This window comes from Mytilus galloprovincialis, chromosome 9, assembly GCF_965363235.1.
Source record: "Mytilus galloprovincialis chromosome 9, xbMytGall1.hap1.1, whole genome shotgun sequence".
Taxonomy (NCBI): domain Eukaryota; kingdom Metazoa; phylum Mollusca; class Bivalvia; order Mytilida; family Mytilidae; genus Mytilus; species Mytilus galloprovincialis.
Genome location: NC_134846.1, coordinates 42685090 through 42701754, shown reverse-complemented (window position 1 = coordinate 42701754; position 16665 = coordinate 42685090). Strand labels below are relative to the sequence as shown.

Below are 16665 nucleotides of genomic sequence, written 5' to 3'. Positions count from 1 at the left end.
GATTTTTTATCGACGCACCAAACTTTTCTCTTTCATCGTGCATAGCTCATTTTCCGATTCGCTTAAGGTTTCTAACGATCTTCTTACTTGTTCATTACATTCTAAAATTGAAATCCTACACAAATTGCAAAAACTTTTATTCTCTGGCTAGATTGCGTAAAAGATGAATACTGTTTCGTTTGTGTACACACAATGTTTTGAAGGTCGATATCCAGTTTCGCTAAAAAAAGAATTAATTTGCGCCACAACTTAATAACGCCAATTCTTTTTTTGCATCAGTTTATTGTAAAAACTGCAGCATTCATTTGCGCCAAGAAAACAATCATTTAATTGCGCAAATATTATAGACTTGATTTCAAATGTTTGTTCTTAGTGCACCGAGGAGGTCCTTTCCGGTATTTAAAGGTACAAGAAGAAATACCGCAAAGCGCCTCCTTAGTGCATGCACTTTGAACAAAATAGTGCATTAAGGACCTGATGGAATGATAGATTTGACACAAAAAAACATGGCATACAGAAGGAGACTTTCTTAAAGTACATAATTTCAAATTTTAGTAATTTTAGTAATTATAAAGTTATATAACAGTTGAAGTAAGTATTCTAATGTTACATGAAGGTGTAAATAGGTTAATCGTTTCGAGGTTATTATAACACAATCAATAAAATAGAGAATGGAAATGGGGAATGTGTCAAATTCCATTTATTGGCGCAATTCATATTATAAAAAAAGAAGAGACGAGCGCGATTCAAACCTTTACTGACAAATTACACTTAAACGTTTTGACACACCAGTAAATTCTTCGTCCGGGGATATGGAAAACCGGGGATATACACCTGACATTAATCTTCCTTCAGTAACTTTACAATACCCAGCCGTGTCATATTGTACATGTAGATAGCACGTGTGATACATGTATATACACCAGAAATACCCATTCAAATGATTTTTATTTTTAGAAGAACTCCATATCGGGTAACATTAAATATACATAAACATAAAATTACAATTGAAAAAAAATGGTAAGTATAATAAGTTCAAATGTTGTTTTATTAAATGCTACTATGTACATATGTATATGTTATTACGTTATTTCATGTACCTTTTTTTTTTGGCTTCAACTACTTTTTTATCTTATTGACTTATTCGTAAATCGAAAAACGCACAAATCTGAATAGAATCATATGGCATTGAATGCTTTCTGTAACTCCAAACTAGTTGTACATGTACATGTAGATGCCTCTTAAATTTTATTTTTCTCGCTGGGTTGCTTGTCCATTAATTGAAGTTTATGCTATATTCTTTTGTTCGGTAGTTGTAAAAAAACGCTCGTAAGCCATGAACATTGACACCAACATAAAATAAAATGAAACACTTTAAAGCTGTTTAAATTATGCAGTGCATTTTGAAAATATAGTTTTGAAAAACCGGTTATTTTTGTTAAATACTTTTTCTGTCCCTTTTCTTAAAAATTAGGACACGTGTCACTGGTTAATATAGAACTAGTCAACCATGAATAATCCAAAACAACAAATTTGTGATTGGTTTGTCACACTTGCTTATATTATGAATATTACGTATTGTTTTCGGCTGAGACTACTACATCTGTCTGTGCTATCGCTCTGTGTGGGTTAATTATTTTAAGCATAACGTTTATAAATCGATCTCTGAAACAAATTATACATAAAAAAATTATATCATGAGAATAAAGTCAAGCAAAGATTAAACTTATGCATGGCGGAAAAGAAATATATGAAAACGATAGTTCAATGTACATGCAGCCTTGTAAATGATATTAAAAAAATATATTTACTTTATAAAACTAAGGACTTTAATCTAAGTATTGTTGATGGGATGTTGAAGTTTTCAAAACATAGAAAATACACAAGAAAATCTATCAGTACACTATTCTATCAAAATGTGTTTGGTGTCCATTTAACAATATATTGTTTAAGAGTTTAGTGTTTTCTTATTCATTCTGACATCTGTGTCCATGGATCTGAACAAGAAATTGCGAAGACGTTATGCTTATCTGTTTACCTTTAATTTTAAAAATGATTTTTCAACAGAATATTATATATATATAAAACTGTTTAATTTTTGTTTTTCTTTGCGAAAACAAAATGGCCCTAAAGCTAAATGTCATCGTCAGCATGTATAATGGAAGGTGATCAACACTTTAGAATATACACCACCTGCTGGATCTTTTTACCTGGGCAAATATCTTATTACGTAACAAGTACGAACGTAAAATTCTCGATATGGTATATTCAGGCGAATATACATGGTATCTCTGGACTGGGGAATATTTTGATCTCATAATGTAACATGCAAATTTATTTGTGCTTTATGTAAAAAAAAATGCATTAAGCCATTTTATTTTCAAAACTTCTTTAAAATGAGTTGACTAATGTTTATTTTCAAAACCAGGGACAAATCACTGATTTCTTAATTTTAGACCAATCTCATTATTTTCAGCAGTGGGCAAAGCATTTGAAAAGAAATTGTATTTAAAAATGTATTTAATCACTCAAGGACGTATATTAGATGTATGTTAGTTATACGTCCTTGAATCACTTAATTATTTCAAATATACAAAATGCGTTTCTGTTTCATATTTGGCTTTTGAGAATACTAATGCAGGAGTTCCACAAGGCTCTGTATTAGGTTCCCTACTATTCCTTATTCATGTATATGACATAGCTGGTAATTTGATAAGTCTTACTCGATTGTGTGCTGATGAAACATCCCTTTCTTATTCAAGAACTAGTCCTAACACTATAGCGAATGTCTTAAATAGCGATTTAGAACAAATGTTAGCATGGTCTAAGGATTGGTTTATTGATTTAAATCGGAACAAGACAATTACTATGCTATTCTCCTGTAATTCTTCTCCAGATGATATTAAAATAAAAACTTCAAAATCAAGTTGTAGAATTGGGGTCCGTAGAAATACCGCAAAGGACCTCCTTAGTGCACTAAGATCAAAAATGTGCATTAAGGACCTGATGGAATGATACAACTGTCACAAGGCATGTAAAAATTTCATAATTATATCTTTTTTTATTAGAGAGTTATTTAAGGTTTTCTCGACACGTGCCTCAATCAGTTGATTGTCACCTGTGTAATCGGTAGAAGTTCATGTTCGCCCAACCTTGATCCGTTTATAATCCGCTTGTATACTGATTAAACATGTATATGGTATTTCAAATTGTTCTGTTTTTTTTCCGTTTGTTTGTTCCTGCCGTGTTTATTCTGTATTTCTGTCTGTTATATTTTTTTACTTCTAATGTAATGGCGTATTTTCAACTCATATATATTTTTATCCTTTTAATTTTAAAAAGACAAATAATTGTGAACTCTTCACGGAAAGGTGAGGATGATATTTGGTTGCTTAAGGTCCAGTGGCCAATATTTCATTCATTTTTCTGATGTCAACCAAACCTCACAGCAAGGATTTTAAAAGGATAGAATACTGGCAAATGCAAAAAGATTATTTTGACTATCTTTGCTGCCTTGGTATCTATATGATGATTTAAAATAATTATGTTTTAAGGGAGACTAAACTCATGTTCTACAAAAACAAATATATTCAGTTTTAATGAGGTTTTAGTCTAATCTAATTTCTGATGTGATTTACTGAGAATGTATCATTTCTGTTGATAAGAGGCAGCACCAAAACATATTTATTTTTAACATGTTTTCAGGTTAAATACATATAGGGTTAAACATGTTTAAATTTAAACACTTTCCTTCACGTGTTTAGGAGAGGAACATATTGAGGATAAGAACTTATTTACAAATGCATTACAAGTAAAAATATGTATAGCTTGATGTTTAGGCCCTAAACACATTTTAAGAGTGTAAATTTGACTTATTTATTTCCATCAACTTCAATTTAACTTTTGTGGAAAACCATACCACATCTCCTTTCGCTTATTTGTGTTGTATACATTCATATATTCATACACCACTTTCATTTATTTATAAATCTTAAAATCATTTATTTCCACAGTTTTCCAGTTCTTTAGCGTCTCTTAAATTAATAATCATGGCAGAACGGGCTCTAGAGTCATATGATTAAGTTAACTAAATTATTAAGTTCTCCCACATTGTGCATTATATTTCTTACATCACTATGCTTATTACATTATAAATGAAAATGGTATTCATCTTCAATTGTTAAAAAATAAAGATGAAAATTTGTTTATTCAGTAATAAATTTTAGTTCATAGAAGACACTTATGATTTATATTCTCTTTTTAAAACATTAAATAGTATTTACCGCTTAAAGTTTTAAAATTTCTATAATACTTTTGTAATCGGGTTTTGAAGAACCCTACGGACGCCACATACTTTCATATGTCTTTCAAGGTATAATGAAAGTATGTATAGGAAATGAAAGCTCAGAAGCATTTTTTTTCTCAATTTGTATCTCAAAATTGGCCTCTTTAAAAAAAAAAGAAGCTTACACATTCAGTTTCCTTAAAAACAAATTTTAACAAAGGCAAAGTAAACACAAAATTCAATTTTTTATTTTTCTTTCATCAACTTGAAATTATACCATGCTAAACCGTTAGGTGCATTCAACGGAAAAACCCATTCAACAACAACCATTAATTAATCAATTAGTAACGATTAAAAGACAATTTTTTATTGGATAAGGTTGATTGAACAATACTTTTTAAATGTAACAAAGCTGTCCTTTTATGTATGTATTAGATGTTTGTTTTAATGATAGTGTCTCATAGGTCGTTTTCGACTGGCATCCTTTTACTTAAGTGTTAGGTTCTTATGACTTTATGTGTATATATATTGATATTGTAATGGATGGTGACACTTTAATAAAATAAATCTTATCTTATCTTATCTTATCATGATGATTGGTGGGTGGCAGGACAATTGTTTATTGGATAAGGTTTATTGAACATGATGATTGCCGAGTGGCACGCGCCGATTAAAAAGCATTTTACTTCAAAATTACAATATCTTTTGATACCAAACTTTATAAATATGTGTTATATACTCATATCCTCTTATATCCATGTTCTTTGGGGTCTCAAAACATCGTTTTAATGTCCTTAGTGCAAAAGCTTTCTTCTTAGTGCACTAAGAAGTCCTTTGCGGTATTTCTACACACCGGTAGAATTGTCTCCTGTCATAAACATTTAAGTACAGTGTATTACTTTTGATTCCAATGGTAAATTCTATACAATATAGAAAACGTTTTAAAGTGTGCAAGCACAAGATTAAATTTCTAAAAAAATTAATATGTATTGACAAGGAATTATCTTATTCGCATACACTTATAAGATCAATTATGTAATATGCACGTGAATTATGGAATGACTGTACTAAACAAGATTCCAACAATCTGGAACATGTCGTTCAGTTGGAAGCAGGAAGATTAGTAACTGGGTTGCCTGTGTTTGCTAGTCCGGAAGTTATATATAATATATAATCAGTGGTAAAGGCAGACATTTGCTAGTGGACAAAAAAAATCCCAAAAAGCTCAAAATGTTCTATTCTTCACATAAAGTGGGACTGCCTCTACGATTTAATGCCATTTTTTTCAGTTAAAGATAGAATATCAGAAAATCTTTTTTTTTCATATACTACTATCGAATAAAATAGCCTAAACCCTGACATATGTACGTCCAGAAATATGAATATATTTATCTAACTTGACAATTGCACGTCAATCTTTATTATTAAGGACAGTTGATTGGATTAAAGTGATGGATTGCCACGCCTATATTAACAAGAGGCTGTCACAACGACAGCAAACCGGATTTATTAATATTTATTTGTGTCCTGGCAATATCACAAGAACCATTACTGATGAATGGTGAAATTGAAAATCGTCAATATCAAATTTGACCTCCATTTTGTCATCAGTATTAACATCTTAAAATTTGAAAAGCTTAGATTGAATGGTTCATGAGTAAATGCAACAACGTGAATGGAAACGCCATTTCACAATCTTTCAAGAACCATAACTCCTGAACGGTAAAAGTCAAAATCGTCATTATTGAACTTGACCTCTAATTTGCCATCAGTAACAACATATAAAAATTTCAAAAGCTTTGGTTGAATGGTTCATGAGAAAATGCACGGACACGACTGGAAACACCATTTTTCAATCTTTCAAGAACCATAACTCCTGAACGGTAAAAGTCAAAATCGTCATTATTGAACTTGACCTCTATTTTGTCATCAGTAACAACATATTAAAATTTGGGAAGCTTTGGTAAAACAGTTCATGCGTAAATGCACGAACACGACTGGAAACACCATTTTTCAATCTTTCAAGAATCATAACTCCTGAACGGTAAAAGTCAAAATCGTCATTATTAAACTTGACCTCCATTTTGTCATCAGTAACAACATATTAAAATTTGGGAAGCTTAGGTAGAACAGTTCATGCGTAAATGCACGGACACGACTGGAAACTCCATTTTTTAATCTTTCAAGAACCATAACTCCTGAACGGTAAAAGTCAAAATCGCCATTATTGGACTTGATCTCCATTTTGTCATCAGTAACAACATATTGAAATTTGGAAAGCTTAGGAAGAACAGTTCATGCGTAAATGCAGGGACACGACTGGAAACTCCATTTTTCAATCTTTCAAGAACCATAACTCCTGCACGGTAAAAGTCAAAATCGCCATTATTGAACTTGACCTTCATTTAGTTGTCAGTAACAACATATTAAAATTTTAAAAGCTTTGGTTGAACGGTTCATGAGTTAATGCACGGACAACATTTGATTCCCGCTCGCCCGCCCGACCGACCGCCCGCCCGCCGTACATCCCCAAATCAATAACCGACATTTTTGTCACAAAAATCCGGTTAAAAATGAGATCCTATGAACAGACTTCAGATAGCTCCCAGTATTCGAATTTGATGGAGAAAAAAATATTTATATCTTGTATTGTTTCAATATTAAAAGTGTGGGGTAACGTAGTTGAATTTTAGATTAAATTTGGGAAGTCGTGTTTACATGTATCCCCATTTTATAGGTTATTCAACATGATGAATAAAAAATTATCAGCTGGTTTAGAGTTGCAAATATTAACAAATTAAATTTATGATACAGAATTATTTTTTTATTTGTGTTCCTCAACAGTGTTTGCTAAATTTGTTTTCCTCGAATCCCGAAAAGTGAAGAGTTTTTCATACGTGTAAATCTAGAATTCACACAAACGATGTTCATGAATGATCTGTTCAAGAGTTTAGTTTCACTTTTCAAAATATTTCAGACACGTAAATAATATAGGTTATTAGGGCTAGCTTTACAAAGAAAATATCCACTGACATGCATAATATCTAATGCCATGGATCACGCATGCACTGTCTTATTTTATAGGGATGCCCATGTGGCACATCAAAGTTAAGATTGATTTAACCATTGTACTTTAGAATTGCAACAAATCTTAAATTCACTTGAAGACATTAACTTGTTATCTTGTCGACTTTACAGCTAATTTCCTAATGCTTGTAGAGTAAAACTTTGGTAGGCTTGCTTGCTCTGTTTGTATAAACATGAATTCAAGCTTTGTAAATAACATTGCCACCAAACCATATAGAGGCATATTTTAATCTGTATATATTATATTTAAATTTGATTGGAAATTATCCAAATTACAATTGTAAATGATACAAACTAAGCAATCAAGCTAACCAAAGTCTCGCTTTACATGCATTAGGAAATCAGCTGTAAAGCCAACATAAAGATACATTTGTAGCCGCTATATCCTGAGAAGAGACCACGATGAAATTTGAAAGTTAAACAAATCTTAGTTTTCACGGGAACGAATATTTTGTTAAAACGTTGTAGTGATCAGATCATCAATGACGTAATTTAAAAAATAAGACGACAAGGTCGGAAATAGTTCTAGAGGTCTAATAGCAAGAGAATCTCCTCACTCAGCTTGTGGTTATGTGTTGGTGATGGATAGAGTCACACCGACTTACAATTGACTATTTCTCTGCGATTACAATTAAAGATCGTTGTCGAAATCAACACTAGGGAGATACCATTAAATTTTTACAGGGTAGGGGTGGGGAAGTTGTGGCCAGGATGAAAAACGTTGTCTTGCATTTTTCTTTCAATGTAATCTCAATGTAAATGTAGTCCTGGTTTTTTTTTATTTTATTTTACACTCTTTTCTGTCCTGCCTTTCTTAGCAATTAATGTATCCTGACTTGTTTTTCATAAGTTGATCATGACTTTTCTTTTTGGCAAGATGGCCATACTGCCTTTTTTCTCTTAACTCCTGTCGTGCCTTTTTTCTTTTCAATTTTCATACGTCAGACAAACTTCTTCGTGCATGTGACTTCATATATATATATTTCAAAAGGGATAAGAAATGTCTTAATTGATAAGTTCTACATTGCATTTAAAACATCCATTGAAAGAACATTGTATAATTAGAAGTCATTGTCCGCTGTTGGAAGTTCAGTTTCGCCATTTTTCGTGCTTGTCATTAGACGAAATTTCCGGGGTTTTGATTGTTAAACTCGTTAAATCAAATAAAGAACATATTCCATCTCAACCTGAGAAAGAGTGGCTCATTTACATTAATTTTATCAATGATTATCGTTTTTGAGCTGTTGTACTTTCAATGCTATTTATAAACGCCGAGTAAAATTTTAAATGTTTGGTATACAAATTTTTAATTATTCATCTTTAAAAATATTCAGAACACAATGGGACATATCGAAGAATCTTTGAGTTCTGACGAAAATTATAGTGTTTTTTTTTTTATCTTTCCACAAAGTATATAAAAGTACCAAGCGTTTTTCTCAACTTTGACAACCTTATTCTGTAACAGATCTTGGCAGTATTTTCCAACGGCAATTTTCAAAGTGCTTAAACAATTCCAGTGCACCGTTACGATTCAAATATGATGTAATGGTATAGAAAAACCGTGCAGTTGTGTAACTGTTGACAAAAACATGCTACATTTTAGAAAAATGGCTGTTAAGATTTTACCTATATCTGCCGTCGCCATATTGGGATAGTCGTAATTCCAGTTACGGTTACCAGTTTAATACCAGTGCAGTTGAGAAATATGGTGCAGTTATTCAAATGCAGATGTAAACCTTATCAATATTAAACCCAATCCTGCAAGCAGCTGTGGTCATTCTGTTGAGGATGGTATTCACTATTTTTAAGTGCCCTTTTATCAACGAAGCAAGAGAAATATTGTTTTCGAAATTAGAAAGATCTACTATATCTGTTCCAGACCATATGAGTATTTGGACCGTACGCGTACGGTCCGGACCGTATACGTATACTCGTACGGTCCGACCATACGCGTACGGTCGGACCGTATGAGTATACGCGTACGGTCCAGCTGAGCAGACATGTTTTGGGATCATATGGGTTAAATTTAAACAAACATTTATCAAAATCTTTATTTTTAGTTATACAAATTGTTATTATTACAAATAGATGAATAAAGTGAATAAGCGAACAATTGACATTAAATATTTGTTTAATTGTATATCTGAATCCTATTTTGTTACTCTGGACCAAGGTGACACTTGCTACAAATGTACCACAAGGAACGTCATATTTTCTTTTACATTAACATGATTTGTTCATGCATGTTCCTTTGTCTGTTTTTTAAGTTCCTAAATATTCTATAACAATTGTCTCCCCACATTATGTTTACTTCCGATAACTTCAATTCCAATGAGCATAATGGGCTGCATGCAGTTAACGAATTACTGACATACTAAATACAGGAGATTAACAGATTAAATAAGCGTGATTATTTTAAATAGTTAAAATATTAAGTTTTTATTTCCATTACTATTGAACTTTTTATATTAATTTGAGACATAAGTTCTGTTGATCTGTTATATACATTTGTATCTAATAAACTTGACTAACTTCTTAATGTTAATCAGACCGTACGCGTACGGTCCGACCGTATGCGTATTTTGAAAAAGTACGCATACGGTCCAGACCGTACGCGTACGGTCCAAATACTCATACGGTCTGGAACATATCCATTTTGCTTTTATTGGCTGGTGACGGTGATTTTTCATATCGGCAAAATTCGGAATTCCTACTCTCCCAACTCTTCACTCTAGTTCAGTTTTATATATTACTCTTATACGTTTTGTTTTTGAAACAAGGCTATATTTTGTCCAAAGACAAGCACAATAACTCCAAAGCGAATTGCGAGAAGTGGTTTCGTATTTCGTTTTGGTTAAAGAAAAAAAATACTAATAGTTTATGTAAAATAACGACTCTCGTACGGTGTCGCGTTTATATCTTTTTAATGAATTGGTGCAATTAGATGCAAACAATAATGACCATAAAATGTCAGGTTTGCGAGATCAGACAGTAACCTAACAACTAAACAATTGAAAAACTACATATCAATGTTTACCATTCGCCAGCAATGGGCAATTTTCATAAATAAAACATGATTGAGGTGAATACTTTGCGAGTAAAGAAAAAGACACTACCATAGATTTGTTATTAACCCCAGATGCTTGATGGGTTCAAATCAGTATTCAGGAATTACCACTTTTCATTACACCACATATTTACAACAGAAATTAGAAAATACATGTACAAATGTAGAGCCTCGAAGTATTTCTTAGACATTGTTATGTTCCTGTTGGCTTTATAAATATTTCGATTTGAGCGTCACTGATGAGCCTTATGTAGACGAAACGCGCGTCTGGCGTACTAAATTATAATCCTGGTACCTTTTGATAACTACTATGTAGCTTTCTTTCTGGCAAACACGGTTTTATAAATGCTCACAGGCACCGACCATTGAAAAACAATCGATCTGTTTAAAATAAGAAATGAAAATAATTGTTTTTCTTTTAATGGCAAATAAGAAAAATGACCGTTTGATTTAAAATTGTTTAAAATTATTTAGAATAGATTGAAATAGATGGAAATAACGTATTTTTATGTGAAAAGGCTAGACTTTAATTTTTGCCGTAGGGATGTGACTGAGTGGTTTTGTTTACAATTATTTCCCATTATTTCCCTAGTGCAAATCTGCAATAATTATTGTATCATCATGTTGTTTGATTTTCACATTATAACAAAACTGAGAATATAACGGATGAATTTATAGTAAGCTGTTTAATGTCCAGTGGCAACTATTAGATGTATCATTAGGAGGACATTTACAATGTTAATATAATAAAATTAGATGTATGTTTCATTATAATACGTTATTCTGATGGGCTACACTGCAATATTGCCTTATTCCTTAATCAATTTCATTACACAATAAAATCTACCATTCATGGCGACACGAGGTCCCACAATATAGTGCAGAGGTAAATAAAAACTTGGTAGAAATCGTGTTTTCATGATCCTAGCTAAACAATGTATTTATAAGTATTGAATGCTTCTTTTTGTAACTTCATAGGGTTGTAAAAGCGTTGACCGTGCGCAATTTTTTAGAATGAAGCGCTTCTGCGCTTCATACAAAATGTACTTCGGTCAACGCTTTTACACCCCAATGAAGTTACAAAGAGAAGCATTCAATAAATAAATATAAACAAGGACATCCTGTGTTAAGCAAACATGTGTTTCACGGCACAAGAGATCACCTATAGACCGTGTATATCATATGTATATTTAGGGTGGGTTGCTCCGAATAAAGGAGATATAGATACAGGAAAATAAAGAAAAAAAAGAAAAAATTAGAATAGTGTATAACGGGCAAAATAAAGATCAGAGGAAAAATGATATAAGAAAATTAAAGAATAGAGGGAGTGGTCTAGTTTTTTGCCGGACAAATGTTGATGATTATTTAAAGTCAAGTGCATTTATAGGATAATGATAGAGTTGATGAGGCACATATGAGAAATTGTTTTTATTTGAAATTTTTCTAATTATTGTTTTTTTTTCTCGTCTGATTTTAAAATGAATAAAAAATATCTTTAATCTAAAAACATATGGTTTAATTACGACATATAGATAAAACTGCTATTCAGTCGATTTTAAAATACATTCTATAAAAGAGAATACATAAAAATACTTAAACAAATTTAAACAAGAAGTCAACCTTAAGACCCCGAATATACTTTTGTAAGAACATTAGATTAATTCCGAATTCCATCTAAAATACATTGTTCATTTAAAGAAAAAAAATGGTGATTCCTTAGGCTATTTTCAAAAAAAAAAATGACTGAATTCTCTGCAGACTGTAGTTTACTCGCACATTCATCAAGTACGTATTTCTACGGCTAAAATAAATCATAATTGTATTTTTTAATTTGTTTAAATTTATTTCAGTGTTTATTTTTCAAACTTTTTATGTAAATAATGTTGGATCAAGATCGAGTCAGATTAAATTATTATCTATTAAATTATGAATTAAAAACTAAAACATGTATCCAATCTAAATTTTACACATATTATCACATATATCAAAAGATTAAACAGAACACAATTTTTGTTTTATATTTAAAAAAAAAACATGTACGCTAAACTATGCACGCCAAGAAACGATGTACGCTTAAACGATACGATATACGCTAAACGAAACGATGTACGCTAAACGATACGGTATGCGCTAAATGAAACAATGTACGAAAAATCATACGATGTACGATAGAAGGGCGCTTATGTTATCGTTTATGGTATGGTTTAGGGTACATAGTTTCGTTCGTACATCATTCGTTCAGCGTCCGTACAACGTTCGGTCAGCGTTTCGTTTGCATTCGTACATCGTTCGGGAAGCGTACGTACATCGTTCGGGCATCGTCCGTACATGGTTCGGGCATCGTTCGTATTGTTAACTTTTACGTTACACGGACTGTATCTTATGATCATAAACAAGCTTCTGTCCAAGTTTGGTACAAACCAAGGATAGTTTAAGTAAGTTATTAAAATTTTAAAAACTACAACCACAGAGTGATGTAGTGTTTTCCCACAGAAAAACTAAGTGCATTTATAAGTAAAATACAGAAAAAATGGAATTTTATTTTCACAAAATTTACTTCTAGATACTATCTTATGATCATAAATAAGCTTCTGTCCAAGTTTGGTAAAAATCCAGGATAGTTTAAGAAAGATATTTAAATTTTAAAAACTTTGACCACAGAGTGTATGTATAATGTTTTCCCGCAGAAAAACTAAGTCCATTTATAAGTAAAATACGGAAAAAATGGAATTTTATTATCACAAAATTTACTTCTGAATACTATCTTATGATCATAAACAAGCTTCTGTCCAAGTTTGGTAGAAATCCAGTATGGTTTAAGAAAGTTATTAAAATTTCAAAAACTTTAACCATAGAGTGAATATTTGTGGACGACGACACAGACGATGACGGAATGTAGGATAGCTTAGTCTCGCTTTTTCGACTTAAGTCAAAGGCTCGACAAAAATGACCTAAAAGAGTTTGAACATATGTATTCGCATTTTGAATTTTTAAATCCCCAATTAATTAGGGATGTGATTTTTTTCTTAATAAGAATATGAGTGGCAAAATGGTATATAAGATAGAAAAATTTGTAAGGGTTCCGCGGAACCCAGTGTCTCGCCTACTTTTGCTGTAACTCCCAGGCTCAACAAAAATGAGGAAAACAATCAATAAAATTATTACTCTTGATACTATCTTTTGATTGTAAGAAGCTTCTGTCCCAAGTTTGGTAAAAATTCCAGGATAGTTTATGAATCGAATAAATGTTTTAAAAACTTTAACAGCAGACTGGATGTAATGTTAACTGGAAAAAAAACTAAGTCCATTTATAAGTAAAATACAGATACACAGGTACCAAGTATTAACAAAATTTCCTTTCTAGTTACTAGCTTTTGATCATAAACAAGCTTCTGTCCAAGCTTGGTAGAAATCCAGTATAGATATTCAAATTTTAAAAACTTTAACCACAGAGTGAATGTAATATTTCCCCGCAGAAAAACTAAGTCCATTTATAAATAAAATACAGCAAAAATAGAATTTTATTTTTACAAAATTTACTTCTGGATACTATCTTATCATCATAAACAAGCTTCTGTCCAAGTTTGGTAGAAATCCAGTATAGTTTAAGAAAGTTATTAAATTTCAAAAATTTTAACCACAGAGTGAATATTTGTGGACGACGGAATGTAGGATCACTTAGTCTCGCTTTTTCGACTAAAGTCGAAGGCTTGACAAAAAATCAAAACTTTGAAAAGGATTCAAAATCACCAATATATGCATGCAATTTATCAAGTACTTCTGAGTTTTTGACACTTCAAAAGTAATTAATTCCACTATTTTCAAAGGCCTGATTTGAACAATTTATTATCAGGTTTTTGATTGTACCAAGTGTACTAGTAAGACGAATAGACAATTTAGTAGTGGAACAATGGCTTGAAGATGAAATAAATAAAATTTGTAAGGTGTTTTGTGTAGCTTCTGTACATACATGTAGTTGAGACTTTCATTGTATTTGGTTCTACTTGTAAAGAAATAGCTAAAAGTTTTTTACAGATGTCGTTTTGTATTGTTGCTGTTGTCTATTGGACTATTGTACTTAAGGACAAAATCAAATCAGATTTCTTTTTCTATAATTTGATGATATCACCCCTGATCTGTGTCCATCTTAAATTTCAAGATATCAAGTGTATCTTCAAACATTAATTCTTTTATTCAAACAATTATTCCATTTATAAAACATTTAAAATTAAACCAAACTGCATCTAAAATATTTCAAGATGCTTAATGAATAACAAGATGAAAAAATAAAATTCATATAAATACAATAAAAACTACTGTTAATAAAAATCCACTTCAAACTAAAATAATAATATGCAAAACAGGCAATCTAAGACCAGACCCTCAGAGTATTTAATATTTGAATACTGTTAAAGAGTCAATTTCAAACTTGAAGTAGTAAAGCAACTCCACCAAGAATCCATTTACTAGACTTTTCTTTGGACTTCAGGTTGAAGGTCCAGACATATGTTGGACCTCTGGTCTTAGTTTTGTAGACTGGGCATTCATAAATATTTCTTGTCTCCATCCTGTCTACTGGAATTGCTCTAATGAAAATAACTGGCACAGGGGGAGCTAACTCTTTCAAACGGGCTTCATTAATCATCCCAGTTTGTATGTCCCATCGTGCACCTTCCATAAAAAGTCCATGGACATATGCCCCTTCTCTTGGTGGTCCAGCCATATCTTCACGGCTCTTTTTGGTGACATCACACTGCAGAGTCATACGGTCTAATGGCCATTCGTTCTTCCTTGCCATCTGCTGCATGATGGCGGTTAAGAATGACTGCGGATTGAAAAGTCCACCAAGCCAAACTGCAGCAGGAAGAATAAAGTCAGAGGACCAGGTCTCCAGCTCTTTGATTCTCTGTAATAGATCTGCATACCATGCAGCAAGACCATATAATGATGGATAAGCCTTACCATGCCAACTAAATGGCACTTGGTCCAAAAACAGTGAGTTACTTAGATCTTCCATATCAGCAGAAATTGTCAGTTCACCCTGAAAATAAATTTAAGATTAGAAATATTTTCTTCAAGCTTCAGAATAATTATAAAATTATTAAAAGCTGTACTGTTGTCTTTAGTTACTTTCATCCACTTGTTTGATTTCTTGTGAATGGTCGTGTGATTGGCAATCATACCACCCTATAAGTCCTGAGTTTCCATCTACATATAAAAAAAAACTTTGCTTATGCCTGGAGAGATGTCTTGGTATAAAATTTGGACTATGATGGAAAATGATCCACATAGGAATGACAATCTAAAAGTCTTTTTGAAGTACACTTGAACTTAATTATGTTCTGTAAATATTGAAAACATCTGTAATGTATCACCAGTATGCTTAGCTTATGTAAAACTCAGATTTTACTGTCATATACCAAGTTGAACTAGTAACATATAGCAGAGCAAGGTAAATTCTAGTACACTGAATTGTTCATGACTTATGATCAATCTTAGTCGTAAGTTTTTTTGTGAAACCAACACAAATTTTTGTGTTTGTTCCAATTACAGGTATCAGCACCTTTTATGCATTGCAAAAATGTTGCGTAATTTCTAACACCATCTTCTCCAATTTGTTTAATGCACATATATACCTTCAATCCTAAATTTAGTTCTTTTAATGATCTTCTGATCTCTGCTGATAGATTGTTCATACGTTCACACTCCTGGAAGGCTACAACAACATATGGTGTTCTTTCTTCCACTGGTACTCTACCCATCAAATCTAACATGTTAAATTCGTCAGGTAATTTCTCGATTATGTCATCCAGAGTTCCTTTGATCTAAATCATAAAAATATTTTATTATCAACTGTAACTTTTAATTTGATATACATATAACACACGCTTACCACATCTTTAAAAAAACAGAATTTTTCAAAGATGTTTCCTTTGAAAAATTGATGTATATAGTTCACAGAAAGCCTTATATAAATATGTGTGTTTTGGATTCCTGATTACCCCTCATTTTGAGTTCTAGCCCTAGCAATATAATGAGGATTTCTTTACCATGCATAAACCTTTTACCAAAATATTAGTTGTTGTAACTGCAAAATTATTCTATCCATATATATACATGATAGAATTGATCAAAACCAATTGTCACTTTGTCCATTGAAAGATTTAATACAAATGGCAAACTTCAAGTTAAACAATAAGAATAGTACTGGTACTGGATTAAATGA

The 16665-nt window shown here is 31.8% G+C and overlaps 1 protein-coding gene across 1 annotated transcript in view; it reads right to left on the bottom strand.

The window, feature by feature from the left end:
* Positions 1-13506: 13506 nt before the first annotated feature.
* The window catches only part of LOC143045032 (dynein beta chain, ciliary-like), a 69443-nt gene continuing 66284 nt past the window's right edge, over positions 13507-16665 (bottom strand). Inside the window, exons 49-50 of the mRNA XM_076217317.1 lie at positions 16076-16264; positions 13507-15480 (exon numbers count right to left, since the gene is read on the bottom strand). Coding sequence (XP_076073432.1) covers positions 14863-15480; positions 16076-16264 — 807 coding nt within the window. The 3' untranslated portion in view covers positions 13507-14862. The remainder of the gene's footprint in view (positions 15481-16075; positions 16265-16665) is intronic.